This window comes from Cinclus cinclus, chromosome 1 (assembly GCF_963662255.1).
Source record: "Cinclus cinclus chromosome 1, bCinCin1.1, whole genome shotgun sequence".
NCBI lineage: Eukaryota > Metazoa > Chordata > Aves > Passeriformes > Cinclidae > Cinclus > Cinclus cinclus.
This window is the reverse complement of record NC_085046.1, coordinates 118,385,601-118,405,873: the sequence shown is the minus strand read 5'-3', so window position 1 is coordinate 118,405,873 and position 20,273 is coordinate 118,385,601. Positions and strand designations below refer to the sequence as shown.

The 20,273-nt window shown below is 35.5% G+C and overlaps 1 protein-coding gene across 1 annotated transcript in view; it reads right to left on the bottom strand.

Moving 5' to 3' along the window:
• Positions 1-20,273, bottom strand: part of C1H8orf34 (chromosome 1 C8orf34 homolog) — a 139,658-nt gene that overhangs the window by 84,151 nt on the left and 35,234 nt on the right. Inside the window, exons 5-6 of the mRNA XM_062502207.1 lie at positions 8,115-8,143; positions 1,819-1,988 (exon numbers count right to left, since the gene is read on the bottom strand). Coding sequence (XP_062358191.1) covers positions 1,819-1,988; positions 8,115-8,143 — 199 coding nt within the window. The remainder of the gene's footprint in view (positions 1-1,818; positions 1,989-8,114; positions 8,144-20,273) is intronic.

Here is a 20,273-nt window from a genome sequence, read left to right as displayed (position 1 = left end):
ACCACTACCTTAAAATTCTGAAACTTTATGATTTCTTTACAAGACTGCAAACATGATTTTTATAAATGCCATGCAAAAGCTGATGAAATGCAAATGAAGCAAAGAATTATCCCAGACATAAAATCAGTCATCCAAATGTAAATCTATATGTTGCATGCAATTTAGTAGTTACTCATTTCTACTGAGAATCAGTACTCTCACTTAGCAATACATATTTTTCAATAGGCCTTCAGCACTTACTGCACCTAAAAACAGAGGTATCAGTATCCCATGAGGCTTTCCTGGCATCAAGTTCCCTATATTCTCCTTATTCACACACCAGGCAACCTGATTTTGTCATGATACTCAACAAGATTCCTCAAATACTATTCTCAAAGCCATTAATCATATTTTTAATTATAGCATTAGCTGTGAGTTTTCTCACAGCTTGAACCACCCTCTACAAAGAAAAAAAATGGGCTGCTTTGAATATTTTCTGTTGCTCAGAACTAGACCTCTTTGCTCCCTTCTGAAATTAGACAGAGATGCTCATTTCTTCTTCTTTCTATTGACAGAAGGGATACAGTATTGTCAACTTGCTCTGAAACATGGAACAGATCTTTATTCAATGGACTGCTGAATAAGGAAAAAGAAACCCAGGCCTGCACAGTCAAGCTGCAGTGCCAGTTGCTGACTCCATTATTTTCCCAGGAACTGCACTGGAGAGACCCAGAGTCTGAGTTGTGTTGGTTCCTGTCCAAGGTCTGGCTGAGGGATCATTACTATATGCTGCTACTTCTTTGAAATAGTAGTCACTGCTTCCCCCACAATAATCTAATTAAATGAAGTACTCATGGATAACAAATATTCCCAAGATGTGAGGAAAGGTAATGAAAGCAGTCTGTAAGAGCACAGCTAGTGACACATTAGTTTCAGTGTGAAAGGGAGGTGAATGCCAACATAGGAGGCACATGGAAGAATGTGAAGGGAAGGAATACCTTAGACCTTGTCAAAGGGAAAGTAGAGAGTTTCTGCCTTAAAAAAAAGGAAGAAAAAGGTGTCTGCTGCAGTCGAAGTACTAGCTATAACCCAGGAGGTATGCTACAAGGCTAAGGGAGAAACATAGGTGTTTAAGCCAATTAACAGAGGCAGTACCGAAGATTTATCCCTTTTAAAGCAAGACTGTGAGTATTTAACCTTCCATGATAAACATATCTTTAAATCATGGAAAATGGACTACTTGTATTATAATCTCTTCCATGTTGCTGAAGCACAAACACTTTCAGTCAAGCCCAATAAATCTTCAGAAATTATTTGCTGCAGAGAATGAAATTTCTCTCTGAGAAGGACTTGTTATTAACATCAGAAAGCTAAGATATGAAACAAAAACGAATTTAGGAAGTCCTGTTAAAAATAACATAGATACTGTTTCCCTTGTCTATCTCTCCTCTAAATGAGAAAGTCAGATTTATCTGAAGTGTCAGTAAGATTAATAAATAGCTACTACCAGCCCTGGAAAGATGGAAGGCTATGAAGTAGCTGAATGAAGCTATGCATCACAACATTATTACACAATGGACCTCAACCATGTCAAAATACACTCAGATTTTCACATGGGAATGAATCCATAGCATTGCAAATGGCTATTAAGTTAATCATAGAGAAAAGCATGAGAAGAAAAAGTCACATATTAATGACTTCTATTTATTCTGCATGTGCCCACACTATGGCATGGTAATTCAAAAGCCCTGCATTCTGCTCTCAGGAATGGAATTTTTTAACAAAGGCAGCTCTGTTTTACAAAATATATGAAGTTTCTAGGCCAGATCAAAAACCCACCTTCCTCCAGGACTGCTGCTATCCTCACTGTCCCACTGCTCATTTTTATTTCTTGGTATTGGTGGCTGCAACATCTCAGCAGCCAGAGGGTCTGCATCATTCTCTTCACGGCCAATCCATTCTCCAATCACACGAGGTCTGAGAAGGGGGGTGTTAAAACCTGCTGTGTCCTGAAGAGAAATAAAAATTTTTAAAAATGAAACAATGTATTGTTTGTTCTCAACCACAGATGTAAACAGAGAAAGAAAAGAAAAAGAAATTAAAAGTACAAACCCTATGCATCACATTACCTTTGCAAAGGGCTACAAAATACCCAGAAACAATGATGGACTAATGAAAAGTTCCCCATTAACAAAATTCCAAGAAATAATTGTGCACCCTGATGCCTCAAATAGCTGTTTTTGGTTTTTTTAATTGCAACTGTAGAAAAAACACTTTTTTAAAAACAAATGCACAACTCTTAAAACCTTCAGTGTATCTGTTCTGCTAAGCAGCATGAGGCCACTTGTATGAAAAAACAGCCAAAAGACTGTTGTAGATTAATAGCATCACTCTTATTTGCTTTATGAATTAAACCAAAACTAATAAATACGTCTGCATTTTACTTTTTCAAACTAACGCTGCTGGGCTTTACATCATGTATCTTCCTATTCTGAAAATTGTATTAACATGTGAATAAAATGCATTTCTGAAACTATTTTTAAACACTTGCTGGGGGACAATAAATTGTACAGGATTACAAGAAGCAAGCAAAATGTAACTGACATACTTAAAACAACAGCAATAACTTGCACCATCATATTAGGAATCTAGATTAAAGAAACAAGTTGCCCTTAAATTGTATGAAAAAGTATTCTGATGTAGTATCTCTGTTGTCATTTTTACTAGAATGGTTGTAGATAAAGGGTCATGTAAAACAGCACAGTCAAACTAAAAAATACACCTGCATACCATAAAAAAGACACAAAATTATGGTATAGGAATAATTATTTCTTTTTACTTAAATTGTATATAGGCTACTAAAGACATTCAAACACAATGTGCCTAATTAGGAGTGATAAATTCCTGTCATTTAACAAGTAAAAATTACAGGAAAGTAAATCCTTGGCTGTTACCTTAGTGACTCAACAAATATTCCAGCCTTAAATGAATGCTTTCCAAACAAAAACCATCTGGAAAAAGTATAACACACAGCCTATGTAGCCTAGAAACCATATTTTTTCTCCTTCCTAAAAACAAACCACTTTTGAAATTTCCTCCTGACTGAAACTGATACAGTAAAAGCAGTTTGAAATAGATGTCTCTACTGAAATGAAAGCAACAAACAAACAAACAAAGTCTGCAAAGTGCTTTCAATTTTAGTATCTTCAACCTCCTCTGGCTAGATGCTGCAATTTTGCTGAGCACAAGAATCTCTGTTTTGAGAGTCAAATGTAACCCAGGCCCTGGATCTGATTCACTCACCCTTGTTCTTCTGTTTTGCTTTTTGCAATGTGCCTGTGAGTGCTTTACCACACTCCACTCCTCATACCTCTGACCAGATTTGTCCATCACTTTACTAATTCACTTTTACACATTGTTTTCTTCCTGCAAGGACCTCTGAAAATCCATGGCTTCAGATGTTTTAGGATACTTAATTTACTTAAGTTACTGATGGTGGGCTTTTTTACGCGCCTGCAAATATATGTTTTAGGATACTTAAGTTACTTAAGTTACTGATGGTGGGCTTTTTATGTGCCTACAAATACATGTTTTGTGCATGTATTTGGAGCTGTGGCATAGTTAGGTAATGTAAACTAGATGACAGTCACCTCTGGGCACTTGACAAGTGTAACTTGTCACAGGTGTGACAACTCTTGTGAGCTTAGAAAAAGATTATTTCACTTCCCATAATGCCTTCATTACACAAGGTGCTTACATTAGTTTAAATATTAACCATCTGGCCCCTACTGAGATTTATTCCTGTTATTCTAGCTATTTTTTCCCTTCTTCTTCTCCCTAGGATAATTCCGAATAATGAATAAAAATTGTTCCTGGAACTAGTTAGTTAGAATAACATCCACTGTCAATCTTGCTAAAAGCTTTCAGTCCCCTAAATGAAAGTGTGAAGCACCTCAGAATTGCCCATAAGTTTTTCCTGACACTACACACAGCAAAATCAACATATGAATAAGTAAAACATGAATTCTGTGACTGTCCTTGCTATGCTAATTTCTTTCGTAGACATTTTAGGGATAAAATAGGACTTTCATACTCTACTTAACAGAAATCTAATTTAATAGTCATGCTTTGCCTCATTTTATCACCTTGCTTTCCATTTTGAATTGTGTTACATTAGTACACTGTGGTTTCAGTGACCTAATTTATTGTCCTCCTTTCAACAATATACGCAGCCTCAGTGAAAACACTAAATGGAGAATCAGAGGCAGCTCTGTTCAGACCACCAGGATGTTTATTTGGCAATCTATTTCAAAGGCTGCAAAATATTGAGATGAAGTATTCTGTTCGCAAACAAGATTTTATAGTTTTGATTGGTTTTTTTTCCATATAAACTTTAGAATCTTAATTGATCCCCAATTGCTATGCACCCATAAATAACAGAAGAGATTGACAGTGACATTAGCATTCACAGAAATATTTTCAGTACAGATAAGTATTTAAATCTGCACTAAAACGAAGAGTACTATTTCATGGTGCTGCCCAGGTGTCATCCACTTATCCACATCCAATTTGATACACTCAAGCTTCCTTTATGTGGAGAAAAGGAAAAGAAGGGAAAGACTGACAGACATCTGATTCTCCACATTGGGCTGAGATGTGTTTGCTGGATGCAACCTCTATCCGAGAGCACAACATCTGAGTATCCATTTATTTATGCATCACTTAAAAAGCTCAGAATTCCTACTTTCTGATATGGATTTTGAGGGAATCTCCATAGTGAGAAATACTTTGGGATGAGAAGACATTTGTTTGTTTTTATGACTTAAGAACAGTGGTTTCCTCTATTTCATTAATTGCAGCCTGTTTTCATTTTAGAATACTACATATAAGAAGAAAGAATGCCCTAAAGTATAGAAAAGAAATTTTAATATTAATATTGAGGGTCTAAATCTACTATTAATTTTTTGATCTTCACTTGGGTCAAACTCTGGATCTCTAACACTTAAGTGTCTCCCATTATTAGTGTTTGAAGTGACTGAAAGATATCACTGGGAATTCCAGACAAATGTCACAATGTTATGACAGGTCTCACGCCAGTGTTTTTCTCTAGAGATGTTTTTCAGCCTAGAACTCAATGAATGTCAAAAAAGAGGCATACATACATCCTAGCTCTTCTTTGTTTACACTAAACCATTCACATTATGCATGGAAGTGTGCAGTTTCCTAAAATCCTTCAATAGTTTCTGTTCAGCGGCAATGAGGGTGAGTCAGTTCAGAAATTTATATTATATTAAATCTGCATCTTAATTAGACAGACAAGGCATCCCTCCTTATTTTCTTTCTTTACACAGTGTACTTGCAGTGCCAGTTTCTGATTTTACATAGCTTCCATGGTCTAGAGAGAGAGAGGCTGAATCATCAAGAGAGACAGAACACCAAGTTCTGCAAGCCTGAAGTATATGAAAAAGAAGGTAGTCCCTACAATAAATCTATGTTAATTGCAGTAATTTTAGGATTTGGGTTTTTTGCTTTTTTTGCAAGGTTACCAGTGAACTCAGAAAATTTAGAAGATTATGTCAAACTGAAAGATTCTATATTGACTGAAAGACTGACCTTGTGTGCTGTATTTTTCTATTCCTGTCTTGGACAGAAGCTCCAACTACTGACAAAAAGCTAATACTAGAAGATATTTGACAAGTATCCATTTAAATGAAACACTCTTTCACAAGTGATTCAGATCAAACTGGTTTGCTAAATCCAAATGCTCGAGTAACTAAGCAACTAAGTAATTAACTGAATTACTTGGAGGAGGAGTTACATCAACCAACAATGCTGATTAAGTGCTCCCCTGACAAAGGCAACCAGAGGTTACTGAAGCCAGAGATAAACAATTTTTTTTTAAAAAAAAGACAATCAGAAACAAAAAAAAAGAAACATACACATGCATTCTCTGTTTTCACTAGGTTCGTAATCTAAACCACAAATAAAACAGTGTAATTATGGGCTCTGTCATAGTCTTAGTTCCCCAAAATATTCGTGTTCATCAGGAAAATAAAGTGAGCAAGAGTGCACAGAAGAGTTTTATATGTCTCCCATAACATCCATAAGATTTTGATGTTTTAATAGAATCTAATGCCAAGTTTGGCCATGCTGTTCTAGACCCAAGACATGCACCTAATGAGTTAAATTATTAATCCGAACCACAGATGCATGTGATTTCAAAAATTATTCTGTGCTGCCACAGTTTAGATAAGGAAGCTCTTGTATCAGCATGTATTAAAAAATTAAAACTTGACTACATTTATATCTGAAAAATAAACATCACCCATGAACATATTCAGATGAAATGTAACATATTTCCCTTCAACATTGAAACAACTTTTAACAGGTTGTCTTTAGCTGCTTTTGGCCCAAGACAAACAATATATGAAGAAACAAGTCACAGGAACATTGCAGAAATTGGCTTGGGTAAGGGATCATTCCTAGAAGGCAGGATTCCACAGAATGGTTCTGGCCATTCTTATATTTTTAACACAGGCTAGATTTTACATGAATTAAAAATCCTTAAATGATCAAACAAGAAACAGAAATGGAGTTCACTAAAGATCATAGAGATTAAAAAATCACTCTTCTCTAAATCTACGCTGAAAGCCTGTTGAGCAGTACTGCAAAAATGATGCATGCTAAAGAGTTTAACTGTTTGAGGTTTTATTTACTGTAGAAATAGCTTCTGACTTCAAGAACATTCAATCTATTAATTGAACATATATAAACTAATTCCAAGTTTTATTTAAAGAAAGGGCTACCACCCTCCAGTTTTAAATTACAAAAAATAAAGTATATAGTAACAAAATAACCCCTACCCTTAATGCAATCTGGATCCCAGGAAATTCCCCAATTATGATCTCCATTCCAGTTTCACATCAAGTTACTAAATTTAAAAAACATTAATGTTTTTGAAAAATAAAATATCATAGTTAAAAAAAAAAAAAAAACCAAACCAACCAGAAATTATTTGCTAGAATATATATAAAAAAGTATGCGATAACAGGCTCCAGCCTAAATTTTCTTTTTCCTCCCTCAAAGAATGTATTATAGGGTTTTTTCAGCTTATGAAGAATACTTCTTCATAAGTATTCTTAAAGATCAGGGTTCTAATGGAAGGACTTTCTAATTGTGTCTGTCATCACTTTTGAGCCCAGTTATGGAAACAGTGGGAAGAATTAGACCATAGTTTGGAAATGGCAGCCACAGATGCACTTAACTGCGTGGTAACATTTATTTATCTGTCTTACCTAACTGGCCTGCCTTGGAGAACACAGCATGTTTTATATGCACTTGTATCAGAAGGATTTGTGTCCGCCTTCTACCAGAAGAAGCAGAAGTTATTAAAAAATTATTGTTCTATATTAGGCATTATTTCTGTGTCTTATATATACCTTTTGAATTCATTTTCCTGACAGCAATGGTTTCACACCAAGAACACAGTGCAAGTTGTTTGGCACTAGAAGCATACTGCTGCTCACTGCTGAGAATAGGGAAGAAAAATTGGTTCTGTTTCTGTAAGTATTTAAATAAACCTAGCTTGATTATTCTTTTAACGTAGAATTCATTACGTCTAGAATTAAAATTTGTGTTAACCATGTAAGGTATCAAAAATGGCCAGAACAGAAGAGACCATTTTTGCATTCAGCAAGGAGGCAAAGACTGATCTTCATGCCTTGCACATTCCTGAGTAAATCTGGGCAGTAAAAATAATTTCTAAATATTCTCAAAAATCATATGATTGCAGAATTCAATTTCATGAATAAAAGGTATTTAAGGCTAAATGCTTCCAAAAGTACACAAAGTAATCCAACAGACTATATTAAGAAAAGATGGTGTCAAGATCAAAAGTATTCCCATGGTCTCAGTAAGAGACTCTTAAACTCAGTGACTTTTTTTTCCATATTTGACAGCCCATCCTTGGTCAAGATCTTAATGTATCCACACATACTGTACTTACCATATAGCCTTCCATACCCAAACTTCCTCTGAACCCAACAGAACAGACACATGTATGCCAGGACAGTAGCATGTGCCTTATAACAATCATCTGTCTCTACTGTTCATTAGACATCTTTTATCAGTCTTACCTTATCAAGTTCATCAGAAATAGCAATGCCTGAAAACAAAACAGATTAAAATAAAATTTAAAAAAATGCTTTCTATACATGTCTTTTACTACGGTAAATAAAAGTAAGGTCCAAAATCTATACGTACAATTCTCTGCATGCTGCTGTACCATACAATGTACCATATTTTGTTCCATTAGTGAAATTACCTGGAAATAATACACTCTTCATTTTCCTCAGCTGCAATATTATCAAAATGACTTTTCAAAAAATGATGGAAATGAAAATGGCAGATGTGCCAGTAAAGTGACAACAAAATTGAGCATACTTCTGTGTGCTTTCTAAAATTAAATCAGGAATATCAGATCAACCAATGGACACCTTATTATGCAAATCTCACCTTGACCAGCATGCATAACACATTATGCTGCAATTACAGGACAATATGGACATCTCTCTTTTTTCACAATACAAAGTAGAAATGATCCTATAAAACCAGATGGAACTTCAGTGAATAAAGTAAAATTTCTCAATAGAATGCAAAATGTTTCCTACATCCTCTGACCAAAAACTTGTATATTTGCTCATCTTTTCTGCAGATGCCTGCCCAAGGCTTTCCTTTGCTTGCTTCCATCATGTCGTGTTTCAATTATTTCTATTCTGTAGCACTTTAAATATGTAGAGTTGGTCTCAGAATTTTTAAATTATTACAAACATCAGTATATCAGGAGGAGTGCTTAAGTCATCATTTGCTACCATGTTAAAAATTCTGATAGATTGGAAGCAGGCATCTCCTAGATTTTTATGAGATTTGATAAGAAACATTTCCAGATTAGAACTTCAAAAACCAAAGAAAAACTTCTCCTGGTGGTGAAAATAAATAAAGTATCCATACGTAGGAAGAACACATACTTGAAAATTGTTTTCTAACTCGTATCATGTTATCAAAACACCATCTTTGACGAAATACAAGAGCTGATATTGCAAAATATGAATTATCAGATGAGTAGAGTTACTCTTTCTAAAATCACACTGAAGAGTACAGTAGTATAAGCTAATATGTAAGCATATATATATATAAAAATCTATACTATTTGGTATACCCCAACTACATGAATTCTTCGGGGTTTTTTATTGTGCTTTTCATTATTAACTCTATTTAGCTAATTCTCAGTTTAGATTAATTCCTTACATAAAATTCTGTTTTTAAAGGAACAAAGTGCTAAGAGCACTGAAATTATAATTTAAAGACCTCATCAACACATAAAAAATATGGCAGGAGTCAAATAAATATTTACAGTAATTCAGTAGGTCTAAAAGGGATTAAATTGAAAAAGATCCGTTTTGACTAATCCTTCTATCCCTCAGTACAATGAACCAGTTTTTAATAACTTCAGACTATTATTTAGCCCAGACACAACACTAATGCCCATCTAGTATAATAACCAGGTTGCATCAACTAGACTTTAAGATGTTATGAATTTCTTCAATCCCAAATGGACGTCTTCTAGAGAGAAGATAATTGTACTCTTGAAGGTAATAAAAACCTAATTCAAGCTTCTTTTCACCTCATCTTTGAAAAGCTGGCTACCATCAACCAGCTCTCCATCACATGGATGCATTTTGCATAACCAAGGTCAACCCACTCTACAACCACATACACTCTCTAAACAGTCAAACTACTTTTTCTCAGCAATTTCCCATAATGTTAATATAGTGTATTTGATTTTGATACAGGCTTATTTCCCCATATTGAAGGTTGTTACCCTTTTGTTCTGCTTTCACATATCCCTGTGAATGAGTCTTTGTAACTTGGGAGTGGACATAAGGGCGATTTTATAATGTGTTGACTTACCCCTTAAAAAAATATATTTTCAAGTATGGTAAAAGAAAATATAAAAGGCAATCCTGTCATTTCCAAAAATCTATTCCAAAAAATGCTAAATGATGAGTTTTTACTACCCAATTGCCTATGTTGCCTATCAAAGATCAGTACTAAAAGTACTAAGCAGCAAATGGAAAAAACAGTAGGCACTACTATATGCTTCACCCAAAAAGCTCTACCAACCTCTCTGATTAAACTTCATATAAGACATAAAATTTTAAAACATCCATAATCAAAATGAGTATGCTTTTAGTAAAATGCTTTGTGTAAGTCCTATTGCTCCCTAGAAGTTACTCAAAATTTAGAGAAGAGACTGAACTGAGTAATTGAGTTGACCAGAATGCTTCAAATCTCTTCTTTACTAAATCTGAAACAGTACCAAGACACTAAAATGAACTGTATTTTTCAGACAAGCATGCAGAGAATTAACAGCTTCTGAGGACATTGCCAAAATAAAATTTTATAAATTTAGAAATCTTTGATCTTTGCAATCACAGAATTAAACCTGCAAACTCGTTTTAGCTCTCTCTCTCTCTAATGTGACAACAAGAAAAAAGAAAAAGGATTCTGGGGAAGAAACTTTTTAAGGAGCTTGCTACAGCAATCTTAGCACAGTGATTCCTCTGGAGGTGGTATTTACCATGTCAGTCACACAGGCCTTTTTGTTATGTCTTGAGCCTCATTAATATTAACAGTACTCTTTTAGTCACTGATAACACAACTCCATTAGCAGATACTAGAATAAATAACCCCAAAAAAATTTGGATATAAAAGCTCCTATTTAATTCCAAGACACTTCTGCACCACAGTTAAGTGTGTGCCCAACTCTTAAACAATTTTCTTTACAACTGCCAAACTCACAGAATGTCTTGGCTGACTTTGAGAGGAGGGGGATTTGCACCCTGTGTGCAGTAGACAGAAAATCCCAATAGTGACAACATTTTTTGGGCGCAGATGTCAGGTGGAATAATATGTAGTAGTTTTCACAAAGTACCTCCTCAAACAATTAAAATTCTTGCATATTTACCATAACATTAAAAAAATACCCAACCAAAGAAGCCTTGATCCCAAGTCCTGAGAAAAAACCTAGAGATAGTCATAATTATTGTACAGGATTATTTAGGATTTACGTTAATTTCTTAACCCTTAGCAGACTCATAACTTTTCAGTAATCAAATAGGTTACTATCAGTTATTTTATTTTCAAGTAATACACTGACAATATAAAACATCTGAATTTCTATAAAGAAGTGATAACAATCGTTGCTATCTCCAGTTCATGTAATTGCTAGTATCCAGACATCAGCATTTTTCAAAAAGAAAACTCTTTTTTCACTTCTTTGTATAGATGACAAAAAACAATTGATTATGCTCTCTGCACTTTCTATAATTGTTCTCATTTATCTTTTATATATTCTAAATAGGAAAACAGCATTATAAAAATCAGAGAACACTAGAGGCAAAGGGAAAGCCCATTCCACGAAACTACTAAATGGAAACAACATTGCAGTTTTAAGCAAAACACTCATAGGCATAGCCAAAATGTCCTACACAAACTTTTAATCTGACAGTTTAGTCACTTCAGTCACTTCTTCAGAATGTAACCTTTCCCATCAAAACTTAATCCTAATCACAAAAAAAAACCCTCTCAACACCACAAAAACTGACACATCTAGTTTATTCAACCTTAAATTCTATGGCTTTGTTAGAATAAAAGTAACTCTGAACTACTATTTCTGACTTCCCCCAACTTAGAGCATTTAAAGCCTGACTCAGCACAATGATGAATGTAGAAAATTAATGTTTTAAAGCTGCATCATGATTGCCCTGCTGCAAGATACCTAATGGCAGATAAGAAGAGAACTGCTAAAACTGCTCTCCTGCCTTTTTTGGGAGAGGTCTTCTGATGTCAAAGGCAAATACTCCAGAAACAAAGGAGTAAGCTTTACCTTTTGTCTGACAGAAGCTGTTTCTCAAAGACATTTGCCATAATTTTATATCATAATGTGATTGACAGCTATACAACAGACCAACCACTCTTACTAACCATTCCAACTAAAGGGGTGAGAAGTTTGTTTTCCACCATCAGGCTCATGCCCAAGGTCTACCATGGTAATTTAGATAGCTAGCTGACAATTTCATGTCTTTAAAAAAATCCTCCCTTTTACAAGTAATTACTGGTGCTGAAATTTGATCAGGCATCACAAGTATCCAGCCCACTCAGTTGTCTGGTGAATTACACAGACATATTCAGGGCACTTGTTTCTACTTTAGGATGTAACAACCCTCTGTGCTGTAAGGGTGCTGTACAATGAAATAATTGGTATGAACGTGTTTTCATACTCCTTCAAAAATGCTCCACAGCCACAACTACTGCCATCTCTGATCAGCAACAAATCTGCAGAGGGACTATTAATGCTAGTACAGCCGCTCTCAACTGGAACACTCATTCTGTCACTATCTTGGATTTTGAAGAGGACTAGAAGAACAATGTACTGTCTGATTGCAAGAAAGGCTTGGCATACTATGATTATATGAAATACATATAACAAACAATCTAACAACAATGTAATTATTAATATTTATTATATTTTAATTACTATTATCATGTCTACTTTAATCAGATTGCCTATAAAGTGTATTTCATGCTGTATTAGCCATTTACCTTACAGATTGTTTATATTTCAAGTACCAAATCAGTTGTTTGTCATGCCTCTTAAAATTAGCATGGATTATTAAAACCATTCTTTATATGGTTATCTTAGATTTCTGCTCCCAGTCTTCTATCCCTATGATAATCTGCAGCAGCACAATGGAAAGTATGGAGAAATAAAGATGTAGATCAATACAGCATTACAGCATCTTCTTTGACGTAAAAGCCACCTCTCAAAACATTTTTGTTATTTATTATTAAAATTATATTTTAATAAAATGAAATCCTTCTGAGTCTAGAATTAGTATCTTTCACAGTATAGGTTTTCTGCTTAGGACATTCTGCTTCATTTCTAGCTTACCAAGAAATGAACTTTCTTTTTAAAGAAAACTGAACATTCTTACCAACAATTCAATGAGTCTTTAAAATGCCTTTTGCATATGCACTTCTTAGCAGAAGAGTTTTATTTATCCAGTACTAATGTCTTCATTCAGTGATATTATTTCTCTTTGAAAAGAGACTTTTAGACTTTGATGTTCTCAATTCAACAGCATAAAATTAATTTTCAAAACAAAAGGCACCACATCACTTCAGGTCTTTTTGAAAAAGAGCAACTGACATCATCTACATGAACTTGTGCAAGGCATTTGACACCGTCCCATGCAACATCCTTGTCTCTAATCTAGAGAGACATGGCTTTAATAGGTGGATCATTCAGAGGGTTATTGCTGGATGACCACACTCCAAAAAACTGTGATCAGCAGCTCAGTGTCAAAGTGGAAACCTGTGGTGAGTGGCATTCCTCAGGGGACAGTATTGGAATAAGTGATGTTTATTATCTTGATTAGTAACATGGACAGTGGTGTCAAGTGCACCCTCTGCACATTTGCTGATGACACCCAGCTGTGTGCTGCAGTTGACATGCTGGAGGGAAGGGATGCCATCCAGTGGGACCCTGGCAGGCCCGAGAGGTAGGGCGGCTGTGCCAACCTCATGGAAGTTCAACAAGGCCAAATGCAAGGTCCTACACCTGGGTCAGAGCACTCTCAAGCTCAAGTACAGGCTGGGCAGAGAATGGACTGAGAGCAGCCCTGGGCAGAAAGACCTCTAAGTGTCAGTAAGCAAGAAGCTTGACATTACTCTGCAGTGTGCACCTGCAGCCCAGAATACCAACCACATCCTGGGCTGCATCAAAAGCAGTGTGGGAGGTGATTCTCTGCATCTACTCCACTCTTGTTGGACCCCACCTGGCCAGCTCTGAAGCCACCAAAATAGAAGGGCATGGATCTGCTGGAGCAAGTCCAGAGAAGGGTCATGAAAGTGCTCAGAGGGCTGGAGCAGCTCCTGTAAGAAGAGAGAGTTGGGGTTGTTTAGGCTGGAGAAGGTTCTGGGGAGACCTTATAGCACCTTATACCTAAAATGGGGCTACCAAAAGCTGTAGAGGGACTTTTTTACAAGGGCATGTAGTGTTAGGACAAGGCATAACAGCTTCAAACTAAAAGAGGCTATGTTTAGATTAGATACTAGGAAGAAATTCTTTATTGTGAGGATGGTGAAACATTGGAACAGGTTGCGCAGAGAAGTTGTGGATATCCATCCCTGGAAATGTTCCCAGGTTATGTAGAGCCTGGAGCAACTTGATCTAGTGAAAAGTATTCCAGGCTCAAGGAAAGGGGTGAAACTAAATGATCATTAAGGTCCTTTCCAACTCAAACCATTCTATGATTCTATGACATGGCAAGGCATAAAATGTGTTACTGCTGCATTATTCCTGATCAGCTTTACAGTAGCTTAAAATCTGACAGTATTTTCATATGCTATACACATCTGAAATTACAGATCTGGTGTTCTGGTAAGAATTAAAGTTTTGTAACTTCAGCGATATCAACCACTTTTGCTTTTTTCTGTGGTCCTTAAATAACTACAGGAAGAAACAACACAAAATAAAAATTTGTTGAGAGGCTTTTTTAAGATGTTCATTTTTCTAAAGGCACAATGTACACCTGAGAAGACTTGTGTGCACCCAACCATAAGAAAATAAGATGCTACTACTTTAATGCATGCCAGACTGACTACCTTTTTTTAACTCAATATTGAAGGAAATATTTATGCATTTTCCTGAACATCCAGAAGATGGCCACAGAGCTTCCATAAACCAGTTTTCCTACCTGCCAAACAAAGCTTTCTGGATTTGACACGTGGCTTTTGATATTCAAAGTTTAGACATACTAAGACAACCTCAATACAACTCAGACTAACTTCACAAAATTCATTCTCAGGATCAGTCTAGGCCAGGGAACTTCTGGATGGCTGGACTGTCAACCTCATAGTGCATATCACAGATTCTGTAACAAACTTCAGGACAGAAACAGCATTCTTATTCTACCATTATTAATCCTGCAACTTTGAGCACAAACACAAAAATACTGTATCATGTATCAATGGTCCAGCAGTACACTGCCCCAATGCATTCTCCAAATTCTCAGGGGAAGCTTACGCTCTTCTTACTGGTGGAACAGGCCATCTTAGATATACTTGCATCTCCCATGGCAAAATCTTGTGCCATACTGCAGCAGGCAGCACTGTATGTTCTAGTCCCTGTACCTGTATGAACCATGCATTGAAAACAAGGAAAACTGAAACTATTTCACACTTTTCTTGGATTAAATGGTTACTCTGCACCAAACAAAGCCCTCCTCCCCCAGAAAAACTACATAAAAACCTAAAAATCTCACTCATTTCTGTGTAGGAACTTAAAAATACGTTTTTCATTGACTGTCATACCAGACATTCTTATAATATTCCTTTACTTACAGACAGTCATTTTAATGCTTTCAAAATTAGACATATTTCCTCCAGTAGTAACTCAGAGATTTTCTGTGAAGGCATGTTGAAATGAAACCTCAGAGTTTTTACCAATGAGGGGCGTTATTTCCTTATATTATTAGGCAACTTTAAACTTTCTGTAGTGGTATCCATCTTGAACAAGGATAACATTCCTCCTAACACTTGGCCATATTAAAACAAGATAAACTGTCATCTTCAAGGCACCACACATCAACACAGGAGCACAATATACATCTCACAGTTACTATCTAGAAAATATGGATTTAATCCCTTCTCCTCATATTGGCTTTTAAAAAGATTTTAAAAATACTCCCTAGCAAAATAATCTCTGCTTTAGACTTGCAGAATATCTGCATCCAAATTTCTGAATGGCTCCAATGGAGAATACAGGTTCCAGGATTAGGTTTAGTGACTAATGAATTATGGAAACACAGAGAAAAAAAATGCAAAGTACCCAACAAATGTTATGTCCCAGAAACCCTCCTAGGCCAAGGTCATCTCAGAAGAGAATAATCAAAACCACAGAACTCTAGTGGAAGGTGTACACTGCAATAGGTGGGTTAAGATGGGTAGCCCACAGCATTCAGTAGCTAAGGACAGAGTCACAGCTCACATTCAGTTGCCCCACAGATTCCAACCCCCTTGTACTAAGAACTAGAAAAGTTCCATACCCAAGACATCAGTCACACAAATCCCAGTTTTGCAGTAGTATTAGAGAAACTTTTAGCAAGCCAAATACTAAAAAATAGGACAAGGTAACTCTAAAAGAAACTAGTCCAGAAATTCAGGGGAATTGGATCAGAATGGCAAGTACCTTCAAAAAGTTGATTAAAACATCTTCAGGAAAAATATACTTTTAACTAAAGTAGCAGTGATCTCCTGTCCATAAAAGCCCCATTTTATAATTGAAGAGTAATATTTATGCTCATATTGCTCCTCTTTTAATCTCTGAAAATATTATTTTGTATTATTGCTCCTGCATCATACTATAAGCAAGTGGATTTTATGAGCAAAGGCAGTATCAGATAACAGCTGTAGTGCTGAGATAAGCTCAATCAAACCTTTAAAGAAGATAATTTTATCTAAAAACACTGATCTCAAAATAAATCACAAGCATTGATCTCACACAAGAATAACATGAATTTAAAGTTCAGACTGAAGAGAAGAAGGGAAAAATCCTCTACATGATGACTAGTTTTGTGGTTCAGTTAGCAGAACACATTTAGGGCTAGATGATCAACTGATAACAAGGAAGTCATCTTTACAGACTCTACATCAATTTCAGATCAACTATACACAATTGAAAAAAAAATATTAACATGTTATGTCCTAAAACAATGCCCCTCATAAGGCAACTGACAGAAGTCTAGTTATGTGTCCTGAAGATGTGCATTCACAGTTACATCATCATGATCACCACCATCAGAAATGTCTGGCTTCAGTAAATCTTAGTGGCACTCAATTGAAGTTCATTTTCCGTGACTGGAATGTAAATCATTAATAGTTTCCTACAGTGTAGAAGCTTCTAAATGAAACCCCATTCTAAGGTGATTGTCAGAGACTACTAAATGAATTCAAGTAGTTCATGATGTATATATAAATCTTCTCACATCCCACACACTCGCAGGTCCATCCACAAAACTGAGGATATGATTTTAGCAGTCTGTTAACATATTGTGATTTTGCTTGGAACTTGTTCTACCCTCCTAGTTATAAGATTTTTACTCTTGTTACTTATATTCTTTCCCTGTAAAATACAAACAGAACATACACTTTTAATATTTTACTATTTTATATTTTTTTAAAGAAATAAGATCATGCTTGCCTTTCTTAACATAATTAGAAACAACAACTGATTCTAACATTATGGTAAATAACTGTTTGAGATACTCTGAAGGGACTTGGAGAGCTTTCATTCTTGAAGGTATTGAAGAGCCTTGATAGGTCAAGAGCTCTAGGTCAGCCTGCTTGAGCAGTAGTGATGCACCAGACGCCTTCTAGAGGTCCCTTCCAACCTTACTCCGAATTCTGTGATTCCATAATTTATTATGATTTCCAGCAATATCTCCTACTAGATAGAAAACCATGGTTTTCTCATTTACTGATTGTTTACTGATTACTCCCCTTGAAAAGTAAGAAACAAAAGAGGATTTTTCTCCTTTTGGTTATACAAAGACACCATCATTTCTGGGATTCCCTGAAACTGACTTGGATTCATTATTGAATAGTTTTGGTTAATGCTAACTTACTAGCATTTTTTGACTTTACAATGTTAACTGAATTCAAAGCATGATAAATTTGTTTCCTCCTCTCTAGTCTGAAGTGTACATCTGGCCTAAACAAGGATTCAAACACTAGTAACAAAATGTCAGTTATATTCACTAAAAGTCTATTTGTGGTTATGAAAGAGTACCCATCTCACAGCAGAAGATATTTTTTCATCAAATGCAGTTACCAGCACCTTCAACATGCACATATTTTCAATATGCACCCTAATCCTTAACTGTTTATTTAAAAGATGCAAAGTTGTTCATCAAGTATGCAGATTTCTACGTAATTGCAGCATGATCTCACTGATTTAGTCCTCAATTTCCCCCTACTCAAAAGTCTCAAAATTCAGTGGTTTCTATACCTTGCTATCTACTTTTTCCATCCTCAGAAAATGAGGGAACGACAAAGGCATATGCATTAGCAAGAGCCTTAGCTATACAGATTTTAATTCTGTTTAAAGGCAAACAGGCCAGAAAGTGAAATATAAGAGCATACATTTGAAACAGGATGGAGCTTTTCTTCCTTAATGTCAGCACAGGAAGAAGGATGACAGCAATAAAGGCAGGAGACTTTGCAATAAAACAAAATTAAATATGCACAAGGGAAATGCAGTATATTCCTGTAAGCTGCTTTATAGACGACTTGATAGTTTCAAATTCAGTTCAGTGACATGCAGCTGACTGAAGAAGCAAACATAATCCAGCTCTCCAATGTGGGTAAGCCTCGGAAAAATTATATACTTAAATAAGCAAGCTCCACCACACTTGGACCATAACTACAACAATAATCTTCTCCAGACTCTCAAAACTCCTCAGATACTTTTACCTCTGTGTGTGAGGTCACTTGCTGGTTTCTCAGACCTACTAAAGCTCAGAATTACTTACTCTTGATGGCGGCTGGGAGAAAGGGTACAAATAACAGCAAGTTCAGTTTTAAATCACTGAAATTGAATACAGAAGAGACCAAACATCTAAGTGCTCAAGTCTCACCTTCCAAATCTTAAAGGCAATTCTAATTTTGCATGAAGTGCACAAGTTTGTCTCAAAGCAGGTATCTAGACTGCACATCATATTAAGCAATAGAAACGAGAATTTAATTCACAGGTTATGTCAACTACCTAACAGGCAATGAAGTCATGGAAACTCACTAAAAGATCCAAAACTTATCTTTAAAATGTAAACAAATTCCAGGACTTGGTGGAAAATTAATTTAACTTCAAACATTTCATTTCATGTGTTACTCTTTGCTGTTAAAATACTAAAGGAAAAAAAAGAGAGGGTGCTGTAAAAAGCCATTAATACATTTTTATTATTTGTGTACTCAGCTGTTGAATACAGTGTGTGTCCCACAGCACTTCAAAATAAGATCAGTATCAAATGCAGCATTAAATTCATGGCATGCTTGTAGGGACAAAAGCATTAACTAGCCTGCCCAAAAGAAGAATCAGGAGAGGTAGATGTGGGATCGTGTGACGCTTTTTTTAAAATTCACCACATGGGTGAATTTTCTTGGGTACAGCACAGAATGAGTTTCATGCACCTTATATTTTAAAGCCCTAGACCCTCTATTCATTGAAGCCCCCCTAAGATTTTTCTTATGTGCAATCTACATTCTATCTCTGCAAGAACAATAAAATTATTTTCAAAATTTTACCTTTTTCTATTTACAAAATTTTTCCATTTTTCATTTTGATTTTTAATATCATGCTGAAATTTAAGAAACAATAGCAAAGATTTTTTTTATTTCTTGAAATGAAGTGAAAATCAGAAGTACAAAACCTGGAAACAAGGACATACATCTTAGAATTAATCTGATGCAAGTGTTTAAGTGATACCAATAAGAAAAAAAGGTTAAAGTGTAGAGTAACTAACTAGAAAATAAGAACAAATTAAAATACAGAACTATTACATCAAAGAGAAGAAAGGCAAATAAGAGATGATATAAAGAATTCCCAGTGTTCAATACTTTCCCTGCTTCAGTCTTCACCAAAAAAAAAAAAAAAAAGAAAAAAAAAGAAAAAATCAACTGCAACCAGGTGCTTAACAGTGGTGGTTTTAAGAGAAAAAAACTGCAAGCCTGACAAGGGAAGCTGAAAGATATGCTAGTGATTTAGATAGATTCAAGTTAGCAGACACTTGTGAAATTCACTCTAGAGCATTTAACTAGCTGAAGAAACCTCTAATCCATTAGCAACTGTCTTTCAGGAACAGAGAGGACAGAAAAGGGCAAACACATATCTTTGAAAAAGAAAAAGGGAAGATGTAGGGAACTACTAAACACCAAGTCTAAATCAGACAACAGCAAGAATCATAGACCAAAGTGTTAAATAAATGTATCAACATCTAATGGAATAAAAAGGCAATAAGAATGAGCTGACATGAATATATCAAGAATGAATCGCATCAAATTATTCTAATTGCATTCTCAACTGGGAAATTTGCCTAGTGGATAAGAGGAAGAAGTAGATGCAAAATATAAGACTGTTTACTATCCTAGATGATACTTCAGTTTAAAAAAAGTTTGGG